The sequence below is a fragment of the Spermophilus citellus genome (genome assembly GCF_964194105.1).
Source record: "Spermophilus citellus genome assembly, chromosome: 7".
Classification (NCBI taxonomy): Eukaryota; Metazoa; Chordata; class Mammalia; order Rodentia; family Sciuridae; genus Spermophilus; species Spermophilus citellus.
In genome coordinates this window covers 35,727,712-35,755,319 of record NC_138188.1, presented here as the reverse complement: position 1 = coordinate 35,755,319, position 27,608 = coordinate 35,727,712, and the positions used below count along the sequence as shown (strand labels likewise).

At 44.8% G+C, this 27,608-nt stretch overlaps 2 protein-coding genes across 8 annotated transcripts in view; one reads left to right on the top strand and one right to left on the bottom strand.

The window, feature by feature from the left end:
* Positions 1–27,608, top strand: part of NME9 (NME/NM23 family member 9) — a 41,835-nt gene that overhangs the window by 2,578 nt on the left and 11,649 nt on the right. Inside the window, exons 3-12 of one of the 3 annotated variants that reach the window (XM_081301015.1) lie at positions 1,253–1,310; positions 6,043–6,146; positions 7,013–7,084; positions 8,828–8,944; positions 10,369–10,444; positions 13,060–13,142; positions 13,408–13,500; positions 14,366–14,520; positions 15,632–15,768; positions 17,697–19,328. In XM_081301015.1, coding sequence (XP_081157141.1) covers positions 1,253–1,310; positions 6,043–6,146; positions 7,013–7,084; positions 8,828–8,944; positions 10,369–10,444; positions 13,060–13,142; positions 13,408–13,500; positions 14,366–14,520; positions 15,632–15,768; positions 17,697–17,818 — 1,017 coding nt within the window. In that variant the 3' untranslated portion in view covers positions 17,819–19,328. The remainder of the gene's footprint in view (positions 1–1,252; positions 1,311–6,042; positions 6,147–7,012; positions 7,085–8,827; positions 8,945–10,368; positions 10,445–13,059; positions 13,143–13,407; positions 13,501–14,365; positions 14,521–15,631; positions 15,769–17,696; positions 19,329–27,608) is intronic. The other 2 variants (XM_081301016.1, XM_081301017.1) reach the window with 2 other exon arrangements.
* Positions 20,718–27,608, bottom strand: part of ARMC8 (armadillo repeat containing 8) — a 102,487-nt gene continuing 95,596 nt past the window's right edge. For 4 of the 5 annotated variants that reach the window (XM_081301013.1, XM_081301014.1, XM_081301012.1 and 1 more), the window contains 2 exons: positions 27,512–27,605; positions 20,718–23,158 (listed from right to left, as the gene is read on the bottom strand). In XM_081301013.1, coding sequence (XP_081157139.1) covers positions 23,125–23,158; positions 27,512–27,605 — 128 coding nt within the window. In that variant the 3' untranslated portion in view covers positions 20,718–23,124. The remainder of the gene's footprint in view (positions 23,159–27,511; positions 27,606–27,608) is intronic. The other variant, XR_014022927.1, reaches the window with a different exon arrangement.

Below are 27,608 nucleotides of genomic sequence, written 5' to 3'. Positions count from 1 at the left end.
TTTAATATTTATTTATTTTTTCTTAATTCTCGGCAGACACAACATCTTCGTTTGTATGTGGTGCTGAGGATCGAACCTGGGCCGCACGCACGCTAGGCGAGCGCGCTACCGCTTGAGCCACATCCCCAGCCCTAGCATACTTGTATTAAAAACAATTTGTAATTTTCATGGTATTCCAATTATTAATTACAAGAGGAAAGAGAGTGGTTTTTTTAGTGCAGGAGTCAGAGTAGCACCTTGTTCCGGTGGTTAATCGGCAGATGGAAATTGTGTATCACCTGATTGGATGTAAGGAGAGGAACTCTCTTCAGCTTCTCTAATACTCCAACCAATCTAAAGATGTACCGCCTGAACCTAATCAGCAGAAACTAGACACACCATTTTACAAAACAATTGGCATATAGTTTTTAAAAGTTTTGAGATTTTGAAAATAAAAGAAAGAGTTAAGAATTATTCTAGGTGAATTGATGCTAAGAGATTTGACTAGTGTGGGATTCTGATTACCTCCTTTGCTATCTAGGACATTATTGGGACAATTGGTAAAACTTTAATGGCATGTAAGGATTAAATGTAAGAGTATATCAGTGTTTTTCCCCCTGATGTTGATGATTTTATTGTGGATATATAGGATAATGTATTTGGGAGTGATGGAATATCAGGCTAACAATCTACTTTCAAATATCAACAAAGTATACCCTCACACATACTTTATAATGTACTTGCAAAATTTCTGTAAGTTTAAAATTGTTTCAAAGTAAAAATACATTCTGTATACTTTATAAAAATGTCTACTATTAATGAAGAGGGATAATATGCACTTCTCCTTGAATTCCATGTCTAATATAAACCAGAACTCTTTTTAGATAAAAGAAAAAGAAGTGAATGAATGGTAATAAATTCAACTCTTAATTATTTGTGATACTGAGTGAAAATATAAATTGCAAAAGGAAAGCTATAGTATTATACTGTTCATGTACATTTTAAAGACACCAAGAAATTTTATATACTGTTTCTGAAGAAATAACATGTAACATTTTTTAAAATGCTAATAATAATATGTATCACTCTTAGTTTAGTGTTTTTTTTTTTTTTCCTGGGGGAAAGAAACAGGAAGAAAGGGAAGGACTAAAGAAGATTGGGGAGAGAGAAAAACTTGAATGTATTTCTAAGTATTTTGGAGAAAGACAAAATTCATGAAATTGTTTCCCCATTTGTGCCCTCAGTGTTACAGCATTTGATTCTCTGAATTTAGGTCAACATCAGCACCCAGGAGCTTTGGGAAGAAATGCTGAGTTCCAAAGGACTAACTGGTAATTCAAAATAAAATATATTTTTTCAGATCCATTTTTTTCAAGAATGTTGATTGAAGTGTTGAGCCATAAAGAGAAGGCTGCAATAACCTTTTCCTATAACCTTGAGCCTCATAAACAGCCAGGTGCTTTCTTTGTGTCTGTGTGTACAGTAGTTCTCCCCTTGTCTGTGGTTTTGCTTTCCAGTTTCAGTTACCTGCAGTCAACCACAATTCAGAAACATTAAATGGAAAATTCCAGAAATAAACATTTCATAAATTTTAAAACACACACCAATCTGAATAGCATGATGGACTCTTACATCATCCCATGGGTTGATGGGACATGAATCATCATTTTGTTCAGTGAATAGACACTGTATATGCTACCTGACCGTTAGTCTTTTAAGTATCCTGCTTAGTTATCCAAAAGACTGTCATGGTATTGAAGTGCTTATAAAATGTTGGGTACTATTTGAAGTATCAGGCATCCTCTAGGGGTTTTAGAACAAATCCCTGAGGAGAAAGATGGGTATTGTATTTATATCTGGCTTGAACATCATAAATTTGGTTCAGGAAATGAGTCAGTACTGTCAGAAAGCAGGGTTTCCTTATTTTAGAGCTGATTGTCATTCTCAGGGTTGTTTGGTGTTCAGTTACAGAAACTTCTTCTAATTACCTGAGGCACAAAAGGAGAATGCATTAGAAGGAAAATGGGGATCTCTTAGAACTCTCAGATAGGAGGAAGAGCCAGGCATCATAAGGCACTGGAACCAGGAACAGCACAGTAATCACTAGGAAGCAGCATAGCCACTGCCCAGGGGCCTCCTTGTTCTTATCCTTCTTGTATCTGTCATCTGTTGCTGCCCAAAACTAGTGGTTTACAACCACAAACATTTATTATCCCACAATTTCTGTGAGTCAGAAATTCAGATGCAGCTTAGCTGGGTGCCTCTGGCTCAGGAGTGCAGTTGTTGGAAGGTTTTGAAGCTCAATTTGGGGCAGATTGGCTTCTAAGCTTTTGGCCAAATTTAGAAGGTCCACTTCCAGGTCCACTCATGTGGCTGTTGGCAGGATTCAAATCCTCACTAATTGTTGGCCAGAGACATCAATTTCTTGCTATCAGTTTCTCCATGAGGCTGCTCAGGACATGGCAATTTGCTCCTTTAAAGCAGGGCTCTGGGAGCACATGTGATGGAAGTCAGTCCTTATTAACCTCATCTTGAGAGTGGTACCCTCCTGCCTCTCCTGATCACTAGAAACCCACTAGGTCCAGCCCAGGGAGTACCAAGAAGCTGATCTTTGGAGACATCTTAGAGGTTACTACCTCCCTCGCACTCATTATTCCTTTCTCTTCCTCTAGATATCTTTCTCCAGATTACCTCTGGGCTCTGTTATTCTCTGCATGTCTGCTTCTATCTGTTCTTATCCATGTCTCTGCACCCCATTTGGATGACTCTTCCACATGGGGAAGAGGACTCTTGTCCCTACTCCCTGGCATATCATGACTCATCTCAGCCTGTTGAGAGCTTTCTCCTTCCCAGACCCAGCTCCAAAGTAGCCTCCCCGGGTGAAATCTTTGCGGAAACTTTGTATGGTTCAGGAGCCCCTGGACTCTGTCAAGCCCCTCACCCCCATCCATGTGGGTACCATCAGATTCTTAACACCACAGCACTGGCTCTCTCATCTCTCATCTATAGCCCACCTTCCCAGACCTGGGCCAAGTGGATGCTAAATAAATGCTGGTTTCATTGATCCATTTGTGTGGGTGTGAGTACTGCCACACGCTCCGATTTGAGGAATTACATAAAGCCTTTTCAATGTGCCAAGACTGAATTATTGTGTCCTGTCTGGGCAACTGGAACCCAACTCCAAGGTGAGACAACCACTGCTTGTTTCTTCAGCAGCAGTGATTTCCTGATAATTTCCTGCATGCCAGCTACCTTGCTAAGCACCAACACCATACCAAACACTGACTCTGCCAAGCCTACTCTAATGCTCTAGGGCCTTGTAGGCAGCCAGGCTCCTCCTGGCCCCTGATCATCAGGCAGCCAGATGAAAACACACACACACACACACACACACACCACACCACACACCACACACACACACACACACACACACACAGTATAGATGCTCGTTCTCCCTGGAACCAGCAGAAACTTGCTTCCAAGGTCAACAACGGTCTTGGGAGTCTTCCTGTGCTGGCTCTTTTGCACCTGCCTTCAAACATGGGAGTCTAGTCAGGTCACACGGTTCAGGCACTCTCATCATCTCTGCCCTTTCTTCTAGGGGTCTTCTCCATTTTGCTTCCTGCCTTTCAGAGTCAACCTCTTAATGCCCTCTCCAGCGTCCCTCAGGCCCCACCTGACTATCTCCTAAGTTGGTGGAGTTTGTTCCCATGGCTCCTGCCAAGAGCCAAGGAGAATGAGAGGGGACTAGAAGCTGGTAGAAGCGGCAGGTGAACTGTCGATGCAAACACTGCCTGGGGATTTTAAGCTGATCCAGGCCCACTGTCTTTCTTTGCAGTAGAACCTGCCCTCCTAGCTTGACTCCAATGCTTTCTTGCCTCTGCCCACATCACCATGGAGTGTTGAAATCCAAACATTGGCCAATTGTGAGTCCTGTTCTCAAGCCCAGCGTCTGATCCCTCCACCTGGACACTGAGGAGGCCAAAGCCCCCTCTCTGCCCCTGCTCTCCTTCTGAGTGTCTGGTTGCCTGTGCAATCTCTTGGTTAGCACCAGAAAACCAGCCCAACTAGAACTAGTTCAACATTCCCCATCCCTTCAACTCTCTCTCCAACTCCACCCAGGTCTTTTTCTGCCAGGCTCAGAGGTGGAGTCCCTTTCACACCCCTTGGTGTTCATCCACATCTCCACTTCCTTTTGCAGAGGTTGTGGTCCCCACCTCTTTGGCCTCTCACCCCACTGCAGCTCCTGTCTGGCTGCCTTCCCTCCCACCCAGCCTAGGTCTCACATTCTGCAAAATGCTGCTGCCTGCTGAGCCAGCCCTTGCTCTTGAACTGGCGTGTCTTCCTCCTTTCCAGGAGCAGCTGAAAGAACGCGTCCTGTGACCTCAGAGAGCCAGGCGCAGTATTTGGTTCTGCTAGGTTAGGGATTGACTATGTCTCCTCTAAAACTCCAGTGTTGAAACTTAATGGCCAAAATGGTGGCATTAAGAGGTGGATCCCCGAGGGCTCTTCCCCTCAAGAATGGGATTGGCGCTTGATGGAGGGAGTTTGTCCCTCCCGTCCTTCACCTTCCAACACATGTGAACACAACAGCTTTCACCGAAACTGCCAGTCTTGGTCTTGGCCTTCTTATATTCCAAAATTGTGAGAAACAGCTGTCTGTTGTTTATAAACCACCCTGTGTGGAATTCTTACCTTTGGCCAGCAGCTTCACCTCTATGAACTTTAGTTTCTTCATCTCTATCTTGGGATGATTCTCAACTCAGTGGGCTTTTTGAGAAAAAAAGCAAAGCACAGATGCTTGCTTTGGCTCAAGAAAAGTTAGGTTCCTTTCCTCTCTGAAACTTACTGTGATTCCTTCCTTGTGGCCACATAAATCCAGATGGAGGTCTTCAAGTCCACATCTCAGACTTCTCCAGTGAGCCCCACCACCATTTCCCATCACACAGGCCTGGGCAGGTCTGGTTGGGCAGGCAGCCCAGGGTCCCTGAATTCCCCCTGTGTGTGCCTGGCTGCCCAGGCTTTGCAGCATGCTTACTTCTCTGCCCATGCATGGCCAGCATTTCTGCAATGCCCAGTACACCTTCCCTCCACCCAGAAGGCTGCCTTCCCTGGCTAGTACAAAATGGTGTTAATGCTGTGCCACCAGAGTCTATGCTTAATTTTAGTCATGATAGTTTGTTAGAGTAATCGTACTCACTTGATGTGAAAGTATGGAAATATAAATCTGCATTAAAAAATTAAAAATGGCATGTTATTAAAGCTGGTAGACCTAATAAATTATAAGCAATTTTTACACTATTTGCCTATAACTATGTTATGGTAGCTGTTGAATGGAAATACCCACCTGTGTGGATTAGGCTCCTGGAAAACATTCCTCTACAATGTGGCCTCCAGTAAGTGACAGTCTAGCTCTTGCTGCTGCCTCCTGATTGGGCAGTTCCTGCATATATCTGGTACACAGGAGTTGGTTGAGCCTGCCTAGCCATGATACCCTCTATAGATCAGGATCAAAAAAGATAATGGAATCCAAGTTCCCATCTCATTCTCCAACAAGTTCTCTTTGCAGGAGAAAAGTACTGATTTTATAAAATAAATTAAATTCTTTTACTCAAAGCAAATGGCTTTTATCAATCAGGGAAAAGTTTAAAACTGTGTTTACTCTCGAGTAGGTGAGTCAATTATATGCTGACTGGTCACCCACAGTAACCTTCATGGCTCTTCTTTTGGAACAGATGGTTTCAGTCCAATTCAGATAATCATTGAGGGTCACCCTGTGCCAGGTTTGACCCTAAATGTAGCCTGAAAAATCTGTAAGGTAAAGAGGCCACTGTAAGAAAATTATTTTCTGTCATACTTTCTTCAATATGTTTTGAATTCAGAATACTGAGTTCATAAGAACAAGGGACATGCTTGCTCACAGTCTGATGGAATAAAAAACTCCTTTAACCATTAAGTATCCCTGCAAACAGATGAGACTTGAGGGCATTAGAATGTACGGGAATGGCTGTGCCTGTCTGGAGGGTAGGGTGCCTGCTGACCCTGCTTCTTGGCCCCTCACAGTTGTTGATGTCTACCAAGGCTGGTGTGGCCCCTGCAAACCTGTGGTAAGCCTCTTCCAGAAGATGAGGATCGAGGTTGGCCTGGACCTTCTGCACTTTGCATTAGTAAGATTCCCTCCAAACAAAAGGTCATAAAACACTGTTGACATTGTCATGATGCCTTCTAATTTCTCTAGATGTAGAGATCCTCACCCCTCCACCCCCTGCAGTCCTTTTGGCTCAGGCAGTCTCTTTATGCTGTGTGAAAGGAAGGAATCCATGTCACTCCTATGCATATGCTCCTGGTCTCATGAACACTTTTGATTGAAACATCACTTTCAGAGTACTATGTTTCAAGATTTCCAACCACTGTTTCATAAAGGGGAACTTATAGCAAAGGCTTGCTTTGTTTCATGTGTGGAAATGGAAATAAATTTCAGAGAAGTGTGCAAGAGACACTGTTCATATGCTGCATGGGTTCAAGGTTCACAGACAGTGAAGACAGGAGATAATATAACATACACTGATCTCTCAAGAAGTTGGATTTCCAGGACTCTCCACTTGGGACTTAGTCTCTCCTTGGGACTCAGACTTGGTGCTTCTATAGGAAGGGTGTTGCTGATTGGCTCACCTGGGGGATCTGTGGTGTCTACATACAGTGGGTTCATCAGACATCAAAGGCAATGTCTGAGGATTTTTCATGTCTGCTGTTGCCAGTCATGGCTGCAGAAGGACACAAGATGGTGGAGTTTCCTTGGACTGGTGGAGCAGCTGGGTGAGAAAAAGAGAGTCTTTTTCCTCCTCATTAGACTCTTTAAGGAAGTACACTTTTCACAATTACCAGTATGTTGACAGGACAGTTGTGATTAGAGTGAGCAGCAGGAGAGCAAGTTGGGCTTCACCTGGGGAGGTTGGTCATGGGGGTATGGAGTTCCCAGGGCCCTGTGCCCAGGTCCAGTGGGTGCCTGCTGACAGTTTTTTGTCTTCTTTAGGCAGAGGCAGATTGTCTTGATGTCCTCGAAAAATACCGAGGGAAGTGTGAGCCAACCTTTCTGTTTTATGCAGTAAGTACATCTGTAGAATAAGAACTATTTGATGGTTACAGATCATTAGCTTTCAGATAGATGCAACTCAATGTCATTATTCCCTCAGACCTGATGACACACACCATCCTGACCCTGTTTAGGACAGTGGCCTTCAGACCATCCCTACTCCCCAGGAGAGAGAGAGGACACAGTTCTCTGGTGGTCACAGTTGGCTGGGGCAGCCATCCTGACTGGCCGTACTTGGGAAAGAATGAGTCACTCAAATACCCGTGCTCCTTCTTGGCTCTTGTACACTTTAGACTATGGATTCACTCTCAGAGCACAGGGTTTGAAGATTTCTATCCTCTGTTCATAAAGAGGAAATTTTAGCAAAAATGAATACTTCCTTATGGGGCAGAGAAGCTCTGCATTCATCTTTTCAATCATAAAATGTGAAGAAACATGAGAGACTATTGAGGAAAGCTATATGGCACCGTGTTCTGACAAGCTAATGTGGTTGTCTCTGAGTGTGACATCCATGGCCCCACTCCATGCCCCTTAGGGCCCAATGTCAGATCTGGCTTCCCAGGTTGAGGCCAACTGCTATACCTGACGGAAATGGAATAACAGGCTATTTCCAACCCAGTCCAGCCCCTCATTGTATTAAGAGAAAGTGGGATCTTCTCTCCCAGGGTTGTTAGTTTGGAAAATGTAGGCCTCCTGGGCTTGTTACAGCCTTGCAAGTCTTACAAGTTGGGAAACATAATGAAACATTTGAGCTTCAGTTTTCGGTAGAGACTCAAGTTATACCATGAACTGAGATTGGGGGAAGGGAGGGATTAGTGGGAAGATCAGAGATGAGTGTCTGTGGCCACACCAGACGGAGCTCAAGTGCAGGAAGGGGATCATTTTCACAATGGTTTGGCTGTGTAAGTCCCTGGTGATGAAAGCATATAAACCATTCCTGGCTGGGTGGGAACACAAGCCTCAATCTCCAACTCTATTATGGGCCACTACAGGATGGCTGGAAATGTAAGGGAACTCGCTTTACATGGCCTTCCCTCTCTCCAGATTCACTCCTTTTGAGTACTGCATATAGAGACTCTTGTAAAGTGAAAGCAGAGAATTCAGGCTCACCCTAAACACACCTCCACTGTGAAGTCTTCCCTGACTACCCCAGCCAGTGTTGGGGATTCTTGCCCCAAGTTCCAAACACCTTATAAGTTCCCCTATTAAAGTGATTATCTTATCATAGCCTAATTGTCTATTTGGAATGATTACTCCATCCTTCATTCATTCAGTGACTATGTCTTTTCAAGTTTAGTGCCTATTCAAGTTTAGTGCCCCTCTGGGGCAGGGTGTGTGCCTCTGCCTGGGTGCTTGGCATAGTAAGTGCTCAATAAATATTTGTTAAAAAAATAGGCTATATGTAAGTCACCCCCAACTTTTTGTGTACTGTTCTTCCTTTAACTAACTACCAGTTGCCCTGAAGGAAGCTTTGAAAGGAGGGGCACAAGGTGGAAGGTAGAGATCACAGTGAGAGATTATTTTAGAACTAAGAGCAGACCTGAGGAACTAAAGCAGATCTAAAGCAGACTTGACTTTACTGGGAAGGGTCCCAGAAGGTGGCGGAAGAAGTGAATATCCCATGTTGAAAATGGGTGGTAGAGGCTGTGGGCCTGGGGTCAATGGACTTTGACCCGGGCATACTCTTAAACACTCCCAATGTTGAAAGAGATTAACGTGTGAAGAGGCTCTCATGAGGTGTGCGGTTTATTATAGGGAGGAGAACTGGTGGCTGTGGTCAGGGGAGCAAATGCTCCACTGCTGGAGAAGACCATCCTCGACCAACTGGAGGCTGAAAAGAAGGTGCTAGCTGAAGGCAGAGAACGGAAAGTGGTAAGTAGAGGTCACTTCCACAAACAACAAACTTATGTCTGCTTGTATGGGGAAGCCAGCAGTCTCTCCACTCCCACCTTCACCTGATTTTCTTGGAGCTATGAGAGGAAGTTTCATGAATGTCCCACATTGGATCTGTTCCTCACTGAGAGTGCACAATGCTGTGATATATCTGCATTTTGAAGCCTTTTAAAAGCTGTCCCCTTCAACCAGGACCCTTTAATTTCTTTTATTCATTTTTCTTTCACCCTCCACTTCAATTTTAAACCATTAGTTCAGAAAGGAAAATAAATTTACAGAATTGAGTAGTGGCATGTTAGTCAGATTTCTGTTACTATAACAAGATACTTGAAATAATCAACTTAAAAAGTGGAAAGGTTTATTTTGGCTCACAGTTTTAGGGGCTGGCTTCAGTCCATGATCAGTAGGGCATGTTGCTTTTGGACCCGTGGCTAGGCAGCACATTATGATGGAAACATGCAATGGAGGAAACTTTCCCTCACGAAGGCAGAGAAGAGACCATGTTGTCTCACAATTCCCTTCCAATGATCTAAGACCTCCCACTAGGCCCCTCCTCTTATAGATTCCACTACCTTCCAATAGCACCAAGCTGAGGACCAAGCCTTCAACACCTGGGCCTTTGGGAGACACCTATCCAAATGATAACAAGGAAGAGTCTCCCACTCAGCCTTGGGGTAAAGTCTCTCTGGGTGACTCATAAACTCAAGTTCCTGAAGGTTTTATTTGTAATCCCCTTAATTTAGAAACCAAGCTCTGTCATTACTATAAAAACAGGATCAGCCTAGCTAGTGATTTTGATTACTTCCACAATAACAGACTATACATTCTTCACAAATAATTGTCTGCTTTTGAAAACCAACACACAGAGAGTATTTCCAGGTGCTTTTGTAATCTGCTAAACTGCTCAAGTTTTCTTATTCAATTCCAAATAGCAAAGCTCTTTTTTAATGGAATGAATTAGCATTGAATCATATTTTTCCCCAAACCAGTTTTCTTCAAGAAAGAAATCTGCAAATGCTTCCATTTTTATATGCGTCTTCTGGGGAACAATGATCTCTCCCTTTACATCTCTGCACTGTTTAGCCTATCACTTAACATTTACTTACAGTTTAATTCTTTCTCTTGCCAACTTTCTATTTTTCCTTAGTCTCTACTTAATGCTTGTGAAAAGAGGCAGACTCTAACATTTAAGATCAGCATGAATTTCTTGGTCCTCTCTGTGACCCATCACCCTGCTACTAAAAAGGATCTTCTAAGTCTCCAGGACTTTCATCACCTTGCCCTTGCCACTTGTTCCACCTCTTGTAGCTTTATTTTTTGTTGTCATTTCTGTAGGGTTTTGAAGGTCTTAGGGGTAATTTAAATTGGATAACTATTTTCTGTTCCTGACCAATTTGTACTAGATTAAAGATGAGGCTCTTTCTGATGAAGACGAATATTTTCTCCATGAAAAAAACGATGGAGAAGATGAGGATGTGGGTGAGTGCAGAACCAATGAGCAAGGCCAAAGGCAAAGGAGGTTCAGATCTGATGTGAGTAATCAGGTCATTGAGCTATCTGGACTCTGGCAATATTGACCATGAAATGTCTCCAGTCACCTGAGTTCAAATGTTCTGTGGTCAAATCTCCCTTCTGCCCTATAAAAGCATCTTGGCTACATTTCACAGCTTTCGGATCATGATTCAAATATAACAAGCATGGATTTCATGGCAATCACCAGGCCTCTGTTAAGTGTTACATGGAGGGTAGAAGAATTGGTCATGCAAAGCAATAATGCTGGTGTTTCCTTGGTCGTTGGCTGATCTGGAAAGTTCGAGTTTCTATTATCATCTCTTTCTCAAACATCAGAAAACCTTCCCTCCCCCCAGCTCTGCGCTCTTCTTCCCTTACTGCTGAAGCATCAACTCATTTTCACTCATGGGCAACTTGGCTGGCCAGTGAAGACAGCTGGGAGTCAAGTTACTGCTGGGAAGGCGTCTCTTGGTGGCAACTGAGATGCCAGGGGAACCAGGATCAAGTTCAGGAACTGAGCTGATGACAAATGCAGGGTTTTTTTTTAATGTTTTATTCTAATTTGTTATATATGACAGCAGAATGCATTACAATTCATATTATAGATTTTTAGATTTAGATTTAGATTTTTCATATCTCTGGTTGTACACAAAAGCAGGTTTTTAAATTATTATTGCACAAAGTAGAGAGACTGTTTTTAAGTATTTTTGTTTGTTAAATAAGGCTATTTGGAGTTGTGGCTTAGGAAAGCAAAAAAACATCAAGTGCAAAAAGAAAATCAGCCATTTGACTCTGCAGGAAACATTCTTTGCCTCCTTTTTGAATTATCTCCTCTTTCTTTCTTCCTCCATGATTTCCTCCCAAGTCTCTCCAACCTGGAAAACCACACAAAACCTTGTCCTTGTCCTGAGCCGTCTCCTTCACAGCCAAGCTTCCTGAACTTTGTCCACACTCTTGGGGCCACCCCTCACCCTCCACTCGTGCTGGACCTGCTGCATTCTGGGTGTACCCATTGCGAAAGGGTGCCCACAGGGGGCATTGGACCTCCTTGGTGCCAGGTCCATATTCTGTGGGATCTCCCTGCAGAGCAGGATGATATTCATAGCGTCGTCTTCTCGAAACTGTCCTCTCTTCTGGGCACTAAGGTATCATGACTCTTCTCCTTTTCCTTCACATCCCTGGCCCCTCCTCAGCATCTCCTTCATTGAGTTTCATTCCAGCTAGAGTTCTCCAGGGCCCTGCTTAGGCCTCTTCTCACTCTACCCTCCAGGTGGTCTTGTGAGTCAGCCAATGTATAACGGAATTTATTATAAAAGACTAAGTGCTCATAGCGTGTTGGTAATCCAGGGAAAATTGACAGGTTTGATTGCTTAAAATGATTTATACTGTTGGGTTTCTGTCACTGTAACAAATACCTGAAATAATCGATTTATAAAGGTGAAATATTTATTTTGCTCACAGCTTGGGAGGTTTCAGTCCATGACTGAATGGGCCTGCTACTTGTAGGCCTGTGGTAAGAGCACAGCATGGGAGGAGAGGGGCACATCCTTCAAGGGCCCCACCAGGACCCCATCATACAGGTTCCACCATCAACCAATAGTGTCACAGACTAGGACCCAGACTTCACTTACCCAAACTATAGCACATGTATTTTCAGCACCTTATTCAGATTTTCAGAGTCAAAGGTCCTCCTTATATGGAGATATTGTTTTGTTTCACTGCAACATAATCAAGTATAAAGGTTGAGAAACAGAAAATAGATGAGGGGGGTATGCTGATCCTGTGGGGAGAGCAGGTAATACATCAAGGCCACAGAAGCAGGAGTGTGATGGAGATGGGCTTGTGGACAGACTTTGGTTTCCTTATAGACCTTTCCAGAACCTGGCCTAAGCAGTGGACTCTTTTCTTCTCATTGCTACATCTGATTGGACGGGTGGGCACTGACTGAAGGGCAGCCAACCCGTGGACTAGCCAGTGGGCTTTGGGTGGTGCCTTGGATCAAGAAGATGAGTTCACTGGTAGAGCACTGAAGCTGCAGTTTGGTAGCATGTGCTGGAGCTGGAAAGTCATGCTGATTCAGGACTTGGGGCAGCCATACTTACCACATGGCAGGAAAGGTTCAAAGAGGCAGAGACAAGGAGCCAGCAGAGCGGGGAACACGGCAGATAGCAGTTAGAGGCTCAGAGTCTTCAGGAGCTAATGGGAAGGGGTGAGTATTCCTGGGCCCGTGTTGTCTCTGCTCCAGCACCCTCTGTGCAACTCTGTTCCCAGTCCTACTCATTGAGTTGTTTCTGCCTTCCTGTTCCTAATTTCTCAGCAATCCTCTTACCTGTGTGTCCCCTGATCCAGGGACCAAGTACTGTCCCCCACAGCCCAGCTGAAGTTGAATTAGGTGGGTGCATCAACTAGAGTCGGGGTCTGCAGGGTAAGCAAAGAGGCCAGGGGAGAGAACCAGGAGCTCAAGCCTTGGCCTGGAACATGGTTTGCAATGGAATCTATGTAGAGGCTGCACTGTCCCCTCAAGTGGCCTCTTAGTGCCTCAAACACCAAAATCTGACTGCACATCCCCTGGCTTATTTCAGTATCATCAGAGGAAACCTGTACCTTGGCAATCATTAAGCCAGATGCAGTGGTCCATGGAAAGACTGATGAGATTATTATGAAGGTAAAGGAGAAACACTTACCAAGCACGACTGTCCTCATTTCCTCTCTGTTGGATAAGTAGGGATGGGGTAGCAGGCAGTGGATTCCTGCTGAGGAAAGGAGGATTCCATAGGGTTGGAACTCCAATCTGATTGGGACAGATGCTGGGGGAATGAGGGTCCTCACTGTTTTTAAAGTTGCTTATCTTTATTTTTAAAATTTCAACTAATTTAAATGCACATTTGGATTTGATTTACCCTTTCAGAATACTTATATATGTTCTATAGATCCAAGAAGCTGGGTTTGACATTTTAACAAATGAAGAGAGAACCATGACCGAGGCAGAAATGCGTCTTTTCTACCAACACAGAGCTGGAGAGGTCAGCTCATCTGCTCCCATCTGCTTACCATGTTCTCCTCCTCCAACATTATGCCTATAGATTAACAGTAGTTTGAGAGATGATAGAACATTATGAAGGACAAGGATATGAATAGCAAGTGGGTCATGAATTTGCACTCAGAATCACAGTCATAGCTTCTATCAGTTCAAGGAAAAGATTTTGACACTAAGTAACAAAAGAAAAAAATTACTAGATGGGTACTCTGGAGCTCACAGAATTAACAAACAAACAAACAAAAAAAAATTGAACGAAGTGCTTGGAGAGAAAAGGAATGAAGGGAGCTCAGAAGCCAAAGCCTCACAACACAAAACTTAAGACAACCCAGATTCAGCTGCTTTCCATTTGCTTTTACTTCAGACTCACCTCCTTGGGAGTCTAGTTGACCTAGCAGAGGTCATAGCCCCTACCTCTCAGGTTAGAGGTGCGTTGGGGGTGCTAAGCATCATGGTTGTCAAAGTAGGACCAAATGAAATGGAGAAGAGCTGTTCCCCAAAGAGGAGCCAGAGCCTTGGTACTTGAAGAAGGAAGAAGGGTTGAGAAGCATCTCAAAACAACAAAACACTTAGCTACATCCCACCCCTTGGATTTGCAGCATCAACACAATTTCCATATACCTGGTCTTCAAGGCTCACCTTTCTGGGTTCTCTGGGGGTGGGGGGTCACTACCACCATCTTCCCCACAGCAGGCAGAGGTGGCCAGGAAATGGCTAAGTGTCCACAGGCACACACCAGCAAGGCTGCTCACTGACTCCCTCTTAACCTGTGGGTAGGATGGATTCGCTGACCCTCTTCGGGCCCCAGTATACCCTGCCCCATGTCAACAGTTTTTCTTCCCTGTGCCCAGGAGGCATTTGAAAAGCTGGTACATCACATGTGCAGTGGACCGAGCCATCTCCTTATCCTCACCAGGACCAAGGACAGCGAGGATGTGATTACTGCCTGGCGAACCCTAATGGGGCCCTGTGACCCCTGTGTGGCCAGGAGAGAGCAGCCTGAAAGGTGATGTCAGCAGCTGTGGTCCTTCCGTCCATCTCAAAACCTCTACCCCACTTGGTGTTCGGTGCAGAATTGTGGGTAACGAAGCTCTCTGTTGACCAGGAGACCTCATCATTGTTATAAATTTAGGGGGACCCTGATGCCATCCCCTTCTGATCCAGTGCCCAGTCTTTGCTGAGCACCCCTGTGAGCTGCCTCCTCCCCTCCTCTACCCTCTTCTAAAGGTTGCTGCTAGATTGGTCCAATGGTCCTTGGTCACCATTCTCTCTTCAGCCAGAGGGTCCCACCAAGTGCTTCCAGAATACAGATTTTGGGGCCCCATTCAAGCCTGTCAAGCCAGAGACACTGCCGTGTTGCCTGAGAAACTGCATTATAGACACAACCCCTTCCACCCAGGGTGTCCCAAGGCCCCTGAAATCTGGAGTACCCTGCCTGCACACTGCTCTGAGTTGACTTAGCTTTCTCCTTGGCCCTGTGTGTCACCAATGCCAAATCTGCATGTCTTAGCCTTTGAAGCTGAGAGGACCAGACAACAGAAAGGAGCTTAGCAAGAAGCCAAGGAGCTGCAGTCGGACTTACAGTTGTGAGGGGCTGAGAGCATTCATATAAAGGCAGCTGGGCTAGTGAGAAAGCCTGGGGTGTCACAAAAGCAAGTCCTTCTGAGCCTCAGTTCTCTCATCTATAAAATGAGGATATAAGTAAAATAACCATCACTGGAGGACAGAGGCATTTAGAACACTGTTGGACACACAGGAAGTCCCAGCTAAATAGTTGTATCAAGTGCATGGTAGTAATATTGACAACATGGCAGCTCAGTGCTTACACAATTACACCTGTCTAAAATGGAAATACCAGGGTTTCCCCTCTGAGGGCTTTGGTGAACTGCAGGAGATTCTGCATGTAAAACACCCAGCTGGGGGTCCAGACCACTGCCAGGACCAAATGAATGTTGCCTACTGCTGTCTTCGCTATTGTTCTTGGCATCTCTACAAAGAAAGCAATTTCACAGAAATGCAGAATGCTGATTTGTATCTGGAAATCATGTTGCCAGAAAGCAAGACATTTCTTTTCAAATGAAACAATTGTTTCTTTCACTTTTTACCGATGTCCCCAGTCTCCGGGCTCTGTATGGCACAGAGATGCCCTTCAACGCTGTCCATGGGAGCCGCGACCGAGAAGATGCCAGCAGAGAGCTGGCATTACTCTTCCCCAGTGTCAAGTTTTCAGATGAAGATGTGGAGGCCCCTCAGGGTAAGTCACCAAGGCAGTCTGTGGGAGACCAATCTCGGTGAATAGGAGTTTGTGACTAAGTGCTTGGGTGTGTGTGGGACTGGTAATCATTTGGTAACTAATTCAAAAAAATTCTGTTCTGAAAATATGGGTTATCAGGTAACTTGGATATGAATATTAAACTGTCTTATATTTTCATAGAGAAACGATGATGCCTTTCTGTACCTCACTACATCTTTAGTTTATCTTGGAATCCTATTTTCACTATAAAGGCATTTTGTATTTCTCTGTGAAAACCACTGGGAAGGTCTTAGCAACTTAGTGAAATCTCCTGCAAAAACCGGTGTTGCTCCTGCATGTCCCCTGTGCTCCGCCTCCCCCTTCCTGAATCCCCTAGTGGGCTGAGAAGCAAGGGCTGCAGGGGAGGGCCCTCTTCCTGGAGCCCACTGTGGCACGAGCTCCAGGTCATCTCCTCCATGAAGAGAACTCAGCCTCTGGGAAAGGCAGCCTGAGTCATCACCACCTCCAAATCTGGGTAAGAACCCCACAGGGTCCAGAGTGCATGTGACAGCTCATGCCACCAGTGGAGGAATTGGCCAGGATTATTCCTGTGCCCAAGTTACATCTGCATTGAGCCTGTAGTGAGGTGGAAGGAGCTGGGAATATCCACATGAATGCTCTGGGAAAAACCAAAGGACATGAAGGTCATTCTTGGAGAAGGCTGCGTGCAGATCTGAAGTGTAATAACCTATGTATGTCCAAATGTTTGGGTTTAACCCAAGGTATTTGGCTAAATGTTTGTTATGCTCATGGTTTCAAGGTCTCAAACCCAGCCATAACAGAAAGGTGGACAGGGGCTGACCTGCACTGGCCCTTGTTGAGTCCTTGCCACTGCCCTGATGTGACTATTCCCACTGGCAATTGAGGAACAGGTTGAGTGCACCTAGAGCCTAGGGAGTCTGAACCTGCAGGGAAGTGTGACTGTTGTGGATCAAAGACCCAAGCCACATCCAAGTACCTGTTATTCTCCAGTCATTCCCCGCTGGGGACAGCTTTCCCAAGGATCTGGCCTGGGACAGCTTATGATGCATTTCCTATGTGTTCACAGTCATGGGACATCTTCATCCACCTGAGGGATGACTGGAGGCATGGAGGTGTCACTCAGAACTGAGAGGAGGGTGAACTCACTGGGGTGCTGGGGAGAGTATTGGGAGATGTCAAATCTCACTTTGGCCCCAGGTGATATTGAGCAAAGGGGATAGTTCCAGAAGGAACTGCCCACCACTTTGAAGCTACCTGATTGGAATGCTGCTCCTCTGCCTATTTGTTTTGATGTGTCTCGTCTTCTCAATTCTGGGGAGCAGCATGTGCCTTCACTTACCCAGCATTTCTGCTAAGAAAGCATGGGGGCAGGGGACAAAGGTTCAGGACACGATGATACTGTATTTGAATCCTGGCTCTACTATTCACCAGCTAAATAACTTCTGGAAAATTACTTACCTTTTCTGGGCCTCAGTTTCTTCATCTGTGAAAATGGAGAGATAATGATATGCCCATTATAACCCCAAACCAATAACTTGGTTCGGGCCCTACTGTTGAAGGCCATTGCATTCCCATGACCTTGTGCTGCCTCTGAATGGAGACGTGCAAGCCCCCAGTGCAAACCAGCATCTGTCCTGGGCCCCTGCATCAAATAGTAAGCCCAGCAGAGCCGTCAGAAAAGTGGGATCTACTGTTCCAGAGCCCTGGGCACACCTCCACAGAAATGTTGCAGAGACAGGATGTAAAGCTTAACCTGGTGACATATCTTAAGTACTCAACAGATGTTACTCGTTCTCCTAGTTCTTTAATTCTAAGACATATTGGGACCCCTCTGCTGACCTCTTAGCCTGACACCTAGCTTGGTCCTCAGTGATATGGTAGCTATTCCTTTCCCTGTTTCTTTGCAGATGGTGGGTGGGGCAGGGTTGGCTTCACAAGTCTTGCAGAACATTGTCATCCCACAGGCACTGAAACCAAAGGAGCAGCACGCGCCATGGAGGTGCTTTGCATCCCTGAGGACATGGACTGAGATGCTGTGCTGCTCTTCTGAGCATATGACCAAGGGCAAGGCCACAGGGCCACGAGATGTCAGTACACTGGAGCCTGCCTGGAAGGAACCTCAGAATAGGAACATGCTTTTATAAGCACCGATGCTTCCTTGTTTACCTGTCTTTTGTGGAAATAAAAAATAGCATATACTTTCTCCTTATTAAACAGTATATAGAACACATTCTCCCACATCCTGTCATCAGGTTTTAAAAAACAAATAGGCATCGGTTACTGTACTCTGGTGTCATCTTAGAGGATACTGAGCCACATGGGGGCAGTGTCTTCCCAAGAGTAAACCTCCTTTATGGTTAAACCATTTTAGATCCCAACCTGGTAACTATGGACTTAAAAGTAGTGCAACAAGCCAGGGTCTGACAAAGGCAGGTTCCCAATGTGGGGTCAGGTGTCAACTGGCTTTTGGCGGGGCCTCCTGCTTCCTGTCCCAGTCATGCATGGCCATTCAGTGCTGCCTGATCTGCCCACCTGAGGTTCTCCATGCGGCAGGGCACATTCATCGGCAATACTTGGAAGTTACACGTGGAACCAGAGTTCACCCAGTTTACTTGATATCTCCCTCCCCAGTTCTTTGGCTTCTGATTTGGCTAAAGCCTAATTTCAGACTTTAGAGCTCTGAGTGGGGCCCCAGGTTGCCTTCCACTGAACTGCCTGGGTTAGCTGTCTCTCCAGGTTCTTCCTTTGAAGGATGCAGGGTTTTAGTAAAAAGTAACTATTAGCTTTCCAGCAAATATTCCCACTCCCTCTTACCAGCTTGTTCTCAAGCTATTTTAAGTTCACCAAGTGCAGGCATCCTCTGTCTTTTCTGAGGAAAAGGCTGTATTGTTTAAAACCAAGAGGGAAATGCCAGCAATCTCATTTGCTGGTTTCCCCCAGAGGAGTCCACTCTTCCAACTTAAAGAAGTTCTTTACATGGGCAGTTGGCTCCCAGAAGACAGCTCTTCACAGGGACATTACATTTCCTGTCAGCCTAGTGTGAAACTGTGCTGGTTCTGGAGAGAAATGGACAAGCCTGGCCTGAAGAACTACGGCCTGAGACACTGGATGGACCCTACTGTTGAAGGCCATTGCATTCCCATGACCTTGTGCTGCCTCTGAATGGAGACGTGCAAGCCCCCAGTGCAAACCAGCATCTGTCCTGGGCCCCTGCATCAAACAATAAGCCCAGCAGAGCCGTCAGAAAAGTGGGATCTACTGTTCCAGAGCCCTGGGCACACTGCTCACCAAGGGGCTGTGCTCTTCCTTTGTACATGGGCTCAAGTCTGTGCCCATGACACAGCTGGCAAGACTTGGAGTACAAAAGTCATACATCCGGGCTTTCATACCACAGGTGTCAATGTGGCTCTGAATGAGTTACCTGGAGGAGGAGGTGCACAGAGCTGATAGCTATCTGATCTCCCCAGAAGCCAGGAAGTCAAGACTCTCCCACCACTGGTGACATGACAGATGCAGAAACCAGGGCCTCTGAAAAGCGGGTGATGGGGAAGAATAGGTGGGGAACTGAGACTCAGGGTGAGAAGCGTTTTTTGTCAGTGAGAGGGATCTTTAACATTCCAGAAAACAGACAAGAAGGTCAGGGCTGGGCAGGGGAAAAGCAGGAGAGGTACTAGGTGAGACGGTCAGAGTGGGAAAGGTGGTGACCTGCCCCTTCCTCCCATTGTCAGAGGCTTAGGGATGCTGTGGCTTCAGCATTGTAGGGAGTGACTTTTCTAAGAGTGCATAAGGAATGGGGGATAGGGTAAGGGCTCCTGAGAGTGGCTGTAAGACCATTCCACTCTCAAGGGGACAGTACTCCTTTGTGAAGACCCTGGTTGGTCCTGATTTCCTGCCATAGGCTGCTTTGGGCTTCATCCCCTAGATGCAAGTGCTTGATGGGAGGAGGGCAGGCTTAGCCCCATTAAGTCTAGGAGGTGGACTCAACTCTTAAGGATGGGCTCTGGCCCACCCCCCAGGGGAGAGCTGGTGGCCTGGCAAAACCAATGCCAGGACCTGCAGAGAAGGTTCAGTAGTTGACTCTGTGGCCCTTGGAGGGCTCCCACAGCTTTCCCTGGGGCCAGGTACTAGACAGAAACTTCCATTATGCAGGACACATGTGCCTCCCTGCTCAGTAATCAGGGAAGATCAGTACAAGGGGCAGGTTGGGATAGCACCAGTCCCTATTCCAGGTCACAAGGTGTTTGGAACCCTTTCTGTTAGCCTTCCATCAGGACCTAGGGTGGGATGTCCCTTTCCTCTCTTCCTTTCTAGCCCTCAATTCCAGTGTCCCATTGCAATTATGAAAAAGGGGACCTGCTTGGCCTTCCTTCTAGTCTCTCCTTGGGTTCCCAGAGCTCCGCTCCACTAGGACTCCCTCCTCCATAGCCACTGCACTGTCCCCCTACCCCATGCTCTGCAGCAGGTGTCTTTAGCCTTCTTCCAGTGAGGCCTGGAGTTGGGAGTGCCATCTGCATCTCAGAAATGGGAAATGGTGATATACAATTAAGTGAAGGGCACCTGTGTGCCCTTGCAGAGGGCTGGTGGCTGCTGGGCACCATGCAGCTGTGAACTGCCAAACTTCGGGTCTGTGTCCAGCAGGTGGTGGCAGTGGAGGACCCAACACTGGTGGTAACGGTGTCATGCTGGTTGGGAGTGGCCACCTATAAAGGGTCTGCTGGCCATCAGGAGGCCAGGAAGAGTGGGGTCTCCAGACTTCGGCAGATGCCCCTGGGAGCAAAACTGCCTGAGGTACTAGCTTCCACCCTGAAAAGCAAAGGGGCTCCCAGCCCTTCACATGGATCACAGGTTCCAAAAGCTGCTCCACACCATCTCCTAAGGTTTCCTAATGCTCCAGACATTTGGAAAACAGACTCCTTTTTAGAAGTTGCTATGATTTTTCTTGGCTTTTATTAGCATGTGTTAAAATCATATTATCCAAACACTACCAGAAGAACATGTATTGTTCTGAATAAAGTGCTTAAGGAAAAAAAAATGCAACTTATTAAATTGGACATTCTTTTCTAGTTCATAAATTTTGGGTTACAATCAGGGCACAAAAGGAGGAACAGAATGCAGTATTAAAGAGAGCGAGAAGCTTAGTTAAGAACTTGGGTGTAGACACAAGACCATGTCCCATTCTTCCCACTTCCTTGCTGACTGAACACTGCACCTGCGTAAAGCAGCAAACAGCTTTGTTTTAATAAATACATTTCCCTTCATTCAAATCAGAAAAGTTACTTATTGTAAAGCACTTTTTACTTGACCATTGTGTATACCCACAGGCAAGATTCATGCAGAGTTGGAGTGTGAAAGTGTCACTTCCTTGGGCCTTCAGCTCTATAATGCTATCTGGGTTCAAGATTGTCTCAGCAATTCATTATTGGTTTCCTCATATTTACCTGAAACATTTTAATACCAACACTATAGTGTTTTGTGTTACAAATGCCAACCAACGATATTTTCTCAGTACTAAAAATGACAGTGAATGGGCCCTAAATAAGGCTGTACTCCCAATAAATTAGGTTTTCTTTAAATTGTATCTCTCACATTAGCACTCTAATATCTGCACAAAACCCAAGTTCCTGTTGGACAGAAAATCAGTGATGTTCTGAAAAAACAATAATCTCTTGTGTTTGAGTCTTGAGTGGCCATGTTGAGAACAGAAAACATTGAATTAAATACATCTAAAAAACATTCATTTGTAATCAATCAGATTGAAATCTTCCAAGGAAGGTGCAGGTTGGTGACAGGGCAGCTGAGATGTGAGCAACCCCACTGGGAGTGGCTGGTGGGTGGGCGTGGGGCCCCATCAGTGGCACACACTCACCGCAAACTTCTGGACCGCAGACCTCTCATCCTGGCCTTGGTGCCTCTGGCCTCCTTCTAGCAAAGGGAAAAGGCTGGTTCTACCTTCAAACAGTCAAGAGAAACCGCTGTTGAATTCACCTTGAAGCTGACCCAGAAGCTGGAGCCGGTGCCGAGCTAAGGGTTGTAGAAGGGCTAAGCAGTACTCGCTGTAAAAAGATGCCATCCTCAGTCATCCAGGGCAGATTCCCTTCCCTTCTCTCAAGCTCTTAGCTTCCTGTAGAAGATCTCAGGTCTCGTTTTCACAAAAGCACACCAACTAGCAACTCCGAGCTACCACTGTAGCAGCTGAGAGAAGAGTGCTTTCTGAACTATTCTGTTTTTGCTTCTTCCTACATAAGTGTGTCTGTAGAACACTCTTTAGTTTCACAGTGATATATACTGTTTCAGTAAGCACAAAGTGATCTGACATTGTTTCCAAGAAGTGACGACCTACTTTTAGCTTCAGAATAAGGTTCCACATCTGGTGCTAAGTTCTGCCAGACTGCCACACCAATGATAGGATTTAGGGTAGTTGGGAGGCTCTTGGTCTCCTGTCAAGGGAGCCTACTGGGTTTCACTATCAGTAGTTATATTTCCCTTTGATGTTTTAAAAACCCTACTGTGAATCTGTGGCCTTACTCCACTCCACTCTGTCCTTCTGACTTGGAAGCCTGAGAACTTATTAAATTAGGCTGAAAGGTGGCTTGACCTGCTAACATTGATGGCAGTAAGATGCTAGCTTACTCATTTGCACAGCACCATGTAGAGTGCCTGTTATTCAGGCCAACTATAGCCAACTTTTTCTGTTTTTGTTTTATAAAGAAAGTCTATGTAAGTTGAGGTTCAGAAATGCATATATTTTTTTACTTACAAATATTCATCTGACCAAAATTCAACATAACCTTTATGGAACACTAAACAATTGTTTTGTTTTTAAAATAACATTTCATTCAAACTGTATATAATTCAGTAAAGTTTTTTTTTGTTTTTTGTTTTATACAGCAAGCAATGCTTAAACCCTGGAAAATCTGTAGAAAAGAGATTTTCACACAAAATAAGAAAAGAAAAATCTGAGGTATCCCTCACCCACACATCCACTCACTCTGACTCACACGCAAGCACACACACACAAACTCATTCTTACTCACAAAGTGGCTGCAGCATAGGCAAAAAATTGTAGGTCCAAAGGAAAATGATTGATTGTTCTAATAAAGAGTCCAGGTAGCTCGGAAAACAAAACAAAACAAAACACAATAGTCCTCTGAGGAAATTACTACCTCAAAAAAATGTCCTCAAGATGAATCTGAGATCTAAGCCTACTAAAATGCTTTTGCAAAACAGCTCCCTGCAGTCCAAGGTGACTTGTGCAAATAGAAGGAATCAATTGAGGCTAGTTCCTGTACTTCCTTAAACAAGGATGTGGATGCTCACAGATGTCCGGCGCTCCCATCATGCCAGGTACTGCTGCAGTGCCGTCTTTGCCCTGAAATCACAGTTCTCCTGTCAGCCATCATCTCAATTGTAATTGAGGGAGAGAAAAAAAAAAAAAAAACAACCCTGTGGCTCAATGATGGTAGTTGGCGGTGATGTGTCCTAAAAAAGTAGATTCCCAGAGTGAACTGGGGTGACCAGCTGGGCACCTAACTTAAGGAGCAGATGGCCATATTCAAAGAGCTCTGAAACCTACACTGGGTATATTCTTCTTCCTGTGGTTCTCTTAGACAGCCATCCTTACCCTTAAACCTGCTATAGCTTGGTGACATTCTACACCCCCTTGTATGTGCTCACATTTTATAGTTTTCCTTTGTCACCAGTCCAGAGTTGTGATGGATCTGGAATTCTCTACTTTCTCCTACTGCCATGCAGGTTTTACATAGTAATACACAACACTAGGGAAGGACCCTTTGAGTTCTGGGAAGCTAAGGGGAAGGAAATCTGACCCAGGGATTAGCTGCTACTCATGGGATGAAGCGCCTCATGATTCAAATGCCTCAGAACCATGGAAGAAGGGTACAATTTCATCTTGTTCTATATGCCTGATGATACCATCAATGTGGGACATGCAGCTTGTTAAGGTGACTGGGAAGAAAGGGGTCAGGTGGAGAGGAAAAGGTGTAATGTCAACAGTGCTCCAACCTCTTCCACTCCTCTGAGCCTCCTTTACCACTCCCATCATAAGCTTTATAGTTTCTATAGAGGATGCAATTGTGGAGCTAGGAAGTCTGGTTTTAGCAACAGTCTCCCCTTCTAAATTACAGAAAGATAAGTCTAAAATTCCAGTTCTATTAGCTGACAAAAGTAGCACCAAGTAGATTGGGCATGAAATTAGCTGGATTTAGTGCGGTTTTGATAGTAAAGTAATATACTAAAGGGTTTTTTAAAATATTTTTTTAGTTGTCAATGGGCTTTATTTTGTTTATTTATATGTGGTGCTGAGAATCAAATCCAGTGCCTCACACATGCTAGATAAGCACTCTACCCCTGAGCCACAACTCCAGCCCTAGTCTACAGTTTGTAAAGTGGTACACTAAGGAGTGTTCTTGCAATTACATAAGACTCTAGAGATGATAACTGTGAACAGTCCAAAGCATCAGAACAGAAATCTCTAGAAAGACTGTCCCTGAGCCACAGGCAAGATGGGTTTTAAGAAAGGACATTTTCAGAAACAAGTTTTCAAATAATGCCACAGTACCCCTTAGGGACCATTCACCTGCCTCCCCAAATCCATAAGGAAGTGGGAAAGAGCAGTGTGTGTGTGTGGGGGGGGTGAGAATGCCAGGGCCTTGTGACCTTGAGGCCCTCTGAGCCTGGGCTGGAAAGGCTGGTTAGCAACAGCTCAACTGTTAAGTACTTCAAAGTCAAAGGATCACAAAGACTTAAATACAGAAGTACCTGGGAGAGGTCTTCTCTAGATGACAGACTTTACTGTATGATTATGGGAATGTCCATTTGAGGGTCTTAATCAAAATCCTATGTTACTCTTTTAAAAAACTGTCAATTCAAATTCCTTCTGGATCTTACTCAGAGGCTGGCTATGTTTGATTATTTTGTGCCTCAGAAAGTTCTCTAATCTTTCTGCTTTCTATTATTACCTAAGAAGTTTTTTAGACAGATGTTTTCGGAGGTGTGATCATCTTTTCTTAGATGGACTTAGACTGGGTAACTCACACCTTTTTTTCTTTTAGTGGGCTGAAGTGTAAGAAGTGGTGAAAACTTATATACCATACAAATTTGGGGGAGAAAGCACCTGACTTGTCTATAGCAATGCAGGGAGGGCCCACAAACCCCTCATTACATCTTGGTGAGGCCTCTCTCGGCAATCTAGATCATCCCAGAGACAATTTTAAGAAGAAGAGTTTTCACTTCTGAACAATTATGAGAGAAAACCCCCAGAAAATGACCTGGTTATCAGCCAGAAGAGGTGGGCGTACAGCCCTCCATATAAGGTGGCATCTATGGAGGGGAGCAGAGGTGCCAAACCTCAAGCAAAAGTTCAAATCCAGCCTGTGGCATGTGGCTGGCCTGGATTTGCCTTTGGTGTTACACTTATCTGACCAGCATTGGGGTTGTGGTTATTCAGGGGCTTGCCCTCTTTGACCTATAGGATAATAAGCTCCAAGGAGGCAAAAGCCTAGCCTACTCTTGTGTTCCAGAGTCAGGAATAGCCATTCACTGGCAGAGCAGTTACTAAGTGCTTTGTCCCTTCAGCAGAGAAAACAGGCTGCAGCAGAAACACAGTGCAATGTGTTCTGCATGCTATGGCGCACAGAAGGGGTTCCTAGCATAGCCTGGGTCAAGGCAGGAGAGTGGGTCAGACAAGATGTTTTGGAAGAGGTGACAAGCTGATCCAGTTTAGAAGGATGAAAGGCCTGTCTAGGCACACTCTTTCTTCACTCTTAGGACACTACATGCCTAGGTCTCAAGTCTACCCCATTGGTTTTTCCTATGCTCTTTTACTGGAAGTTTCTCATCTTCCCCTAACTGTTGGAGGGCCCCAAAGCTTGGTTGTTGGCACTCTTTTCTCCTCTCCCTCTTTTAGTCTAGTTAGGTGACTCTTCCAGCTCCCTTTAAACACCATCCAAATTTATATCCCTGTTCTTATCTCCCTTGAGTACCTTAGATACCTAATGGGCCTCTTAAAGTTGGCTCATCCCAACAAAAACTCGATTCTCTCTACCCCAACTCACTCTCCGAGGTTCCACACCACTGTCGTAAACTGCACCTCAATCCAGTTGCTCAGGCTACTGGCATTTTCCTTTCCTCTTTTTCATTAATACCTTCCACCAAGTCGAGTTGGCTCTGTCTTCAGATTAAATTCTGAATCCAACATCTTCTCAATACTTCACCAGGACCATTGTTGTTTCTTACTCAGGTTATTTCAACAGACTTCAACTGGTCTCCCTCCTTCCCTTCTGCCTACTAAAGATGATTCTCTACATAGCCACCAGAGTGATCTTTTAAAAATCCAAATTATTTAATGCCTCTTCTGCTCAACACTCTCCAATAACCTCCAAATTCTGAATAAAAAGTCAAAATTCTTACCATAGCCTACAAGGTTCTTTGTGATCTAGCTCCTTCCGCCTACGTTTATGCTCCCCCTCATTATTTTCCTCCAACCCTACTGGTCTTCTTGCTGCTCTCTGGAAATGCCAAGTTTACCTGGCATTTGAACCCACCATGCCCTGTGCCTGGAATATTCTCCCTCTAAACATCTGTCTAGCAGATACCTTCATTCCATCCAGTTCTCTGATCAAATATCACATCCTCTGAGAGAGATTTACTGACTAACCAGTATGATAACCAACTTTCTTTAATCTCCATTCCCTTACCTTTGCTTTGTTCTTCTTCATGGTACCTGTCATTACCCAACTGAACTATACATTCATTTGTTGATTATCTGTCTTTTATGGTAGAATGTAAGTTCCATGAGCAAGGATTTCACCAAGTTTATTCACCATACATCTCCAATGCCTAAAACAGTGAGGGGAGTGAGTGCAGGGTAGGTATTAAAAAAAAAAAAAAAAAAAAAAGAGAGAGAATGAATGGGGACTTGGAGGAAAAGGACCCAGGGTGGCAAAACAGATAAGAGAGTTTGTGAATGCCTGAAGTGTGATACTGAAAGCAGGCAGGTAAGGCTGGAGTATAGGGTGGTATGGTGGAGGTGGGATAGGCAGAACCAATTCACAAGGAGCTGAAGGGCTTTTGAGCTCTGCTCAGGTGTTTGGAGAAGGACAGCTGATGTTCCCTCCTGCTGCTACACACAGAAGTAAGCTGGCACATGAAGTCTGCTAAAAGGGAGTGTACACAGCTAGGAAGAGTATTTCTGACTACTTTGAGGTTAGCTGGATGTATGGTTGTAACTCCTACCCTTCCTGGGGAATGGCAAGCTGTCTGAGGACAGGGACTACTTAGTGGTCACTGCTGATTCCCAGCAGCAGGGGTAGGCTAGGCTAGATTACAAGGCTCAATGATCTGATTTCAGTGATCTAATCAACGTTTTCAATAGTTGTCTTTCTGCTTTCCAAAAGGCTACATGCATTTCTATTCTAATGATCTTGGGAAGTAAGGGAATGGCCTCTAGATCTTAGATACCAACTAAGATGATGCAGACTCAACATTAATTCAGGGTAAGTGAGAGTCTTTAATAATTTGGTATTTACTAGTTTATACCTCACTCAAATGTCACAGTTGACTCAGAAAATTAAAAACGAAATTCTAAGAATCTAAAAGATCTTAAAAGTTTGGCCATGTGAATTACTAAGCAATTCAAACCATTTCATAAAAGATTTGACTCCAAAGTAGCTCAAATAGAGGCCCCTTTCTTGTTGATACTCACTTGTCACAAAGGTTGGAATCTGGTGACTGGCTCAGTTTGTGTAGAATATCTACAATGCCCATGTCTCGTAATTTATCTTGGCGTTCTTGTGAACCTA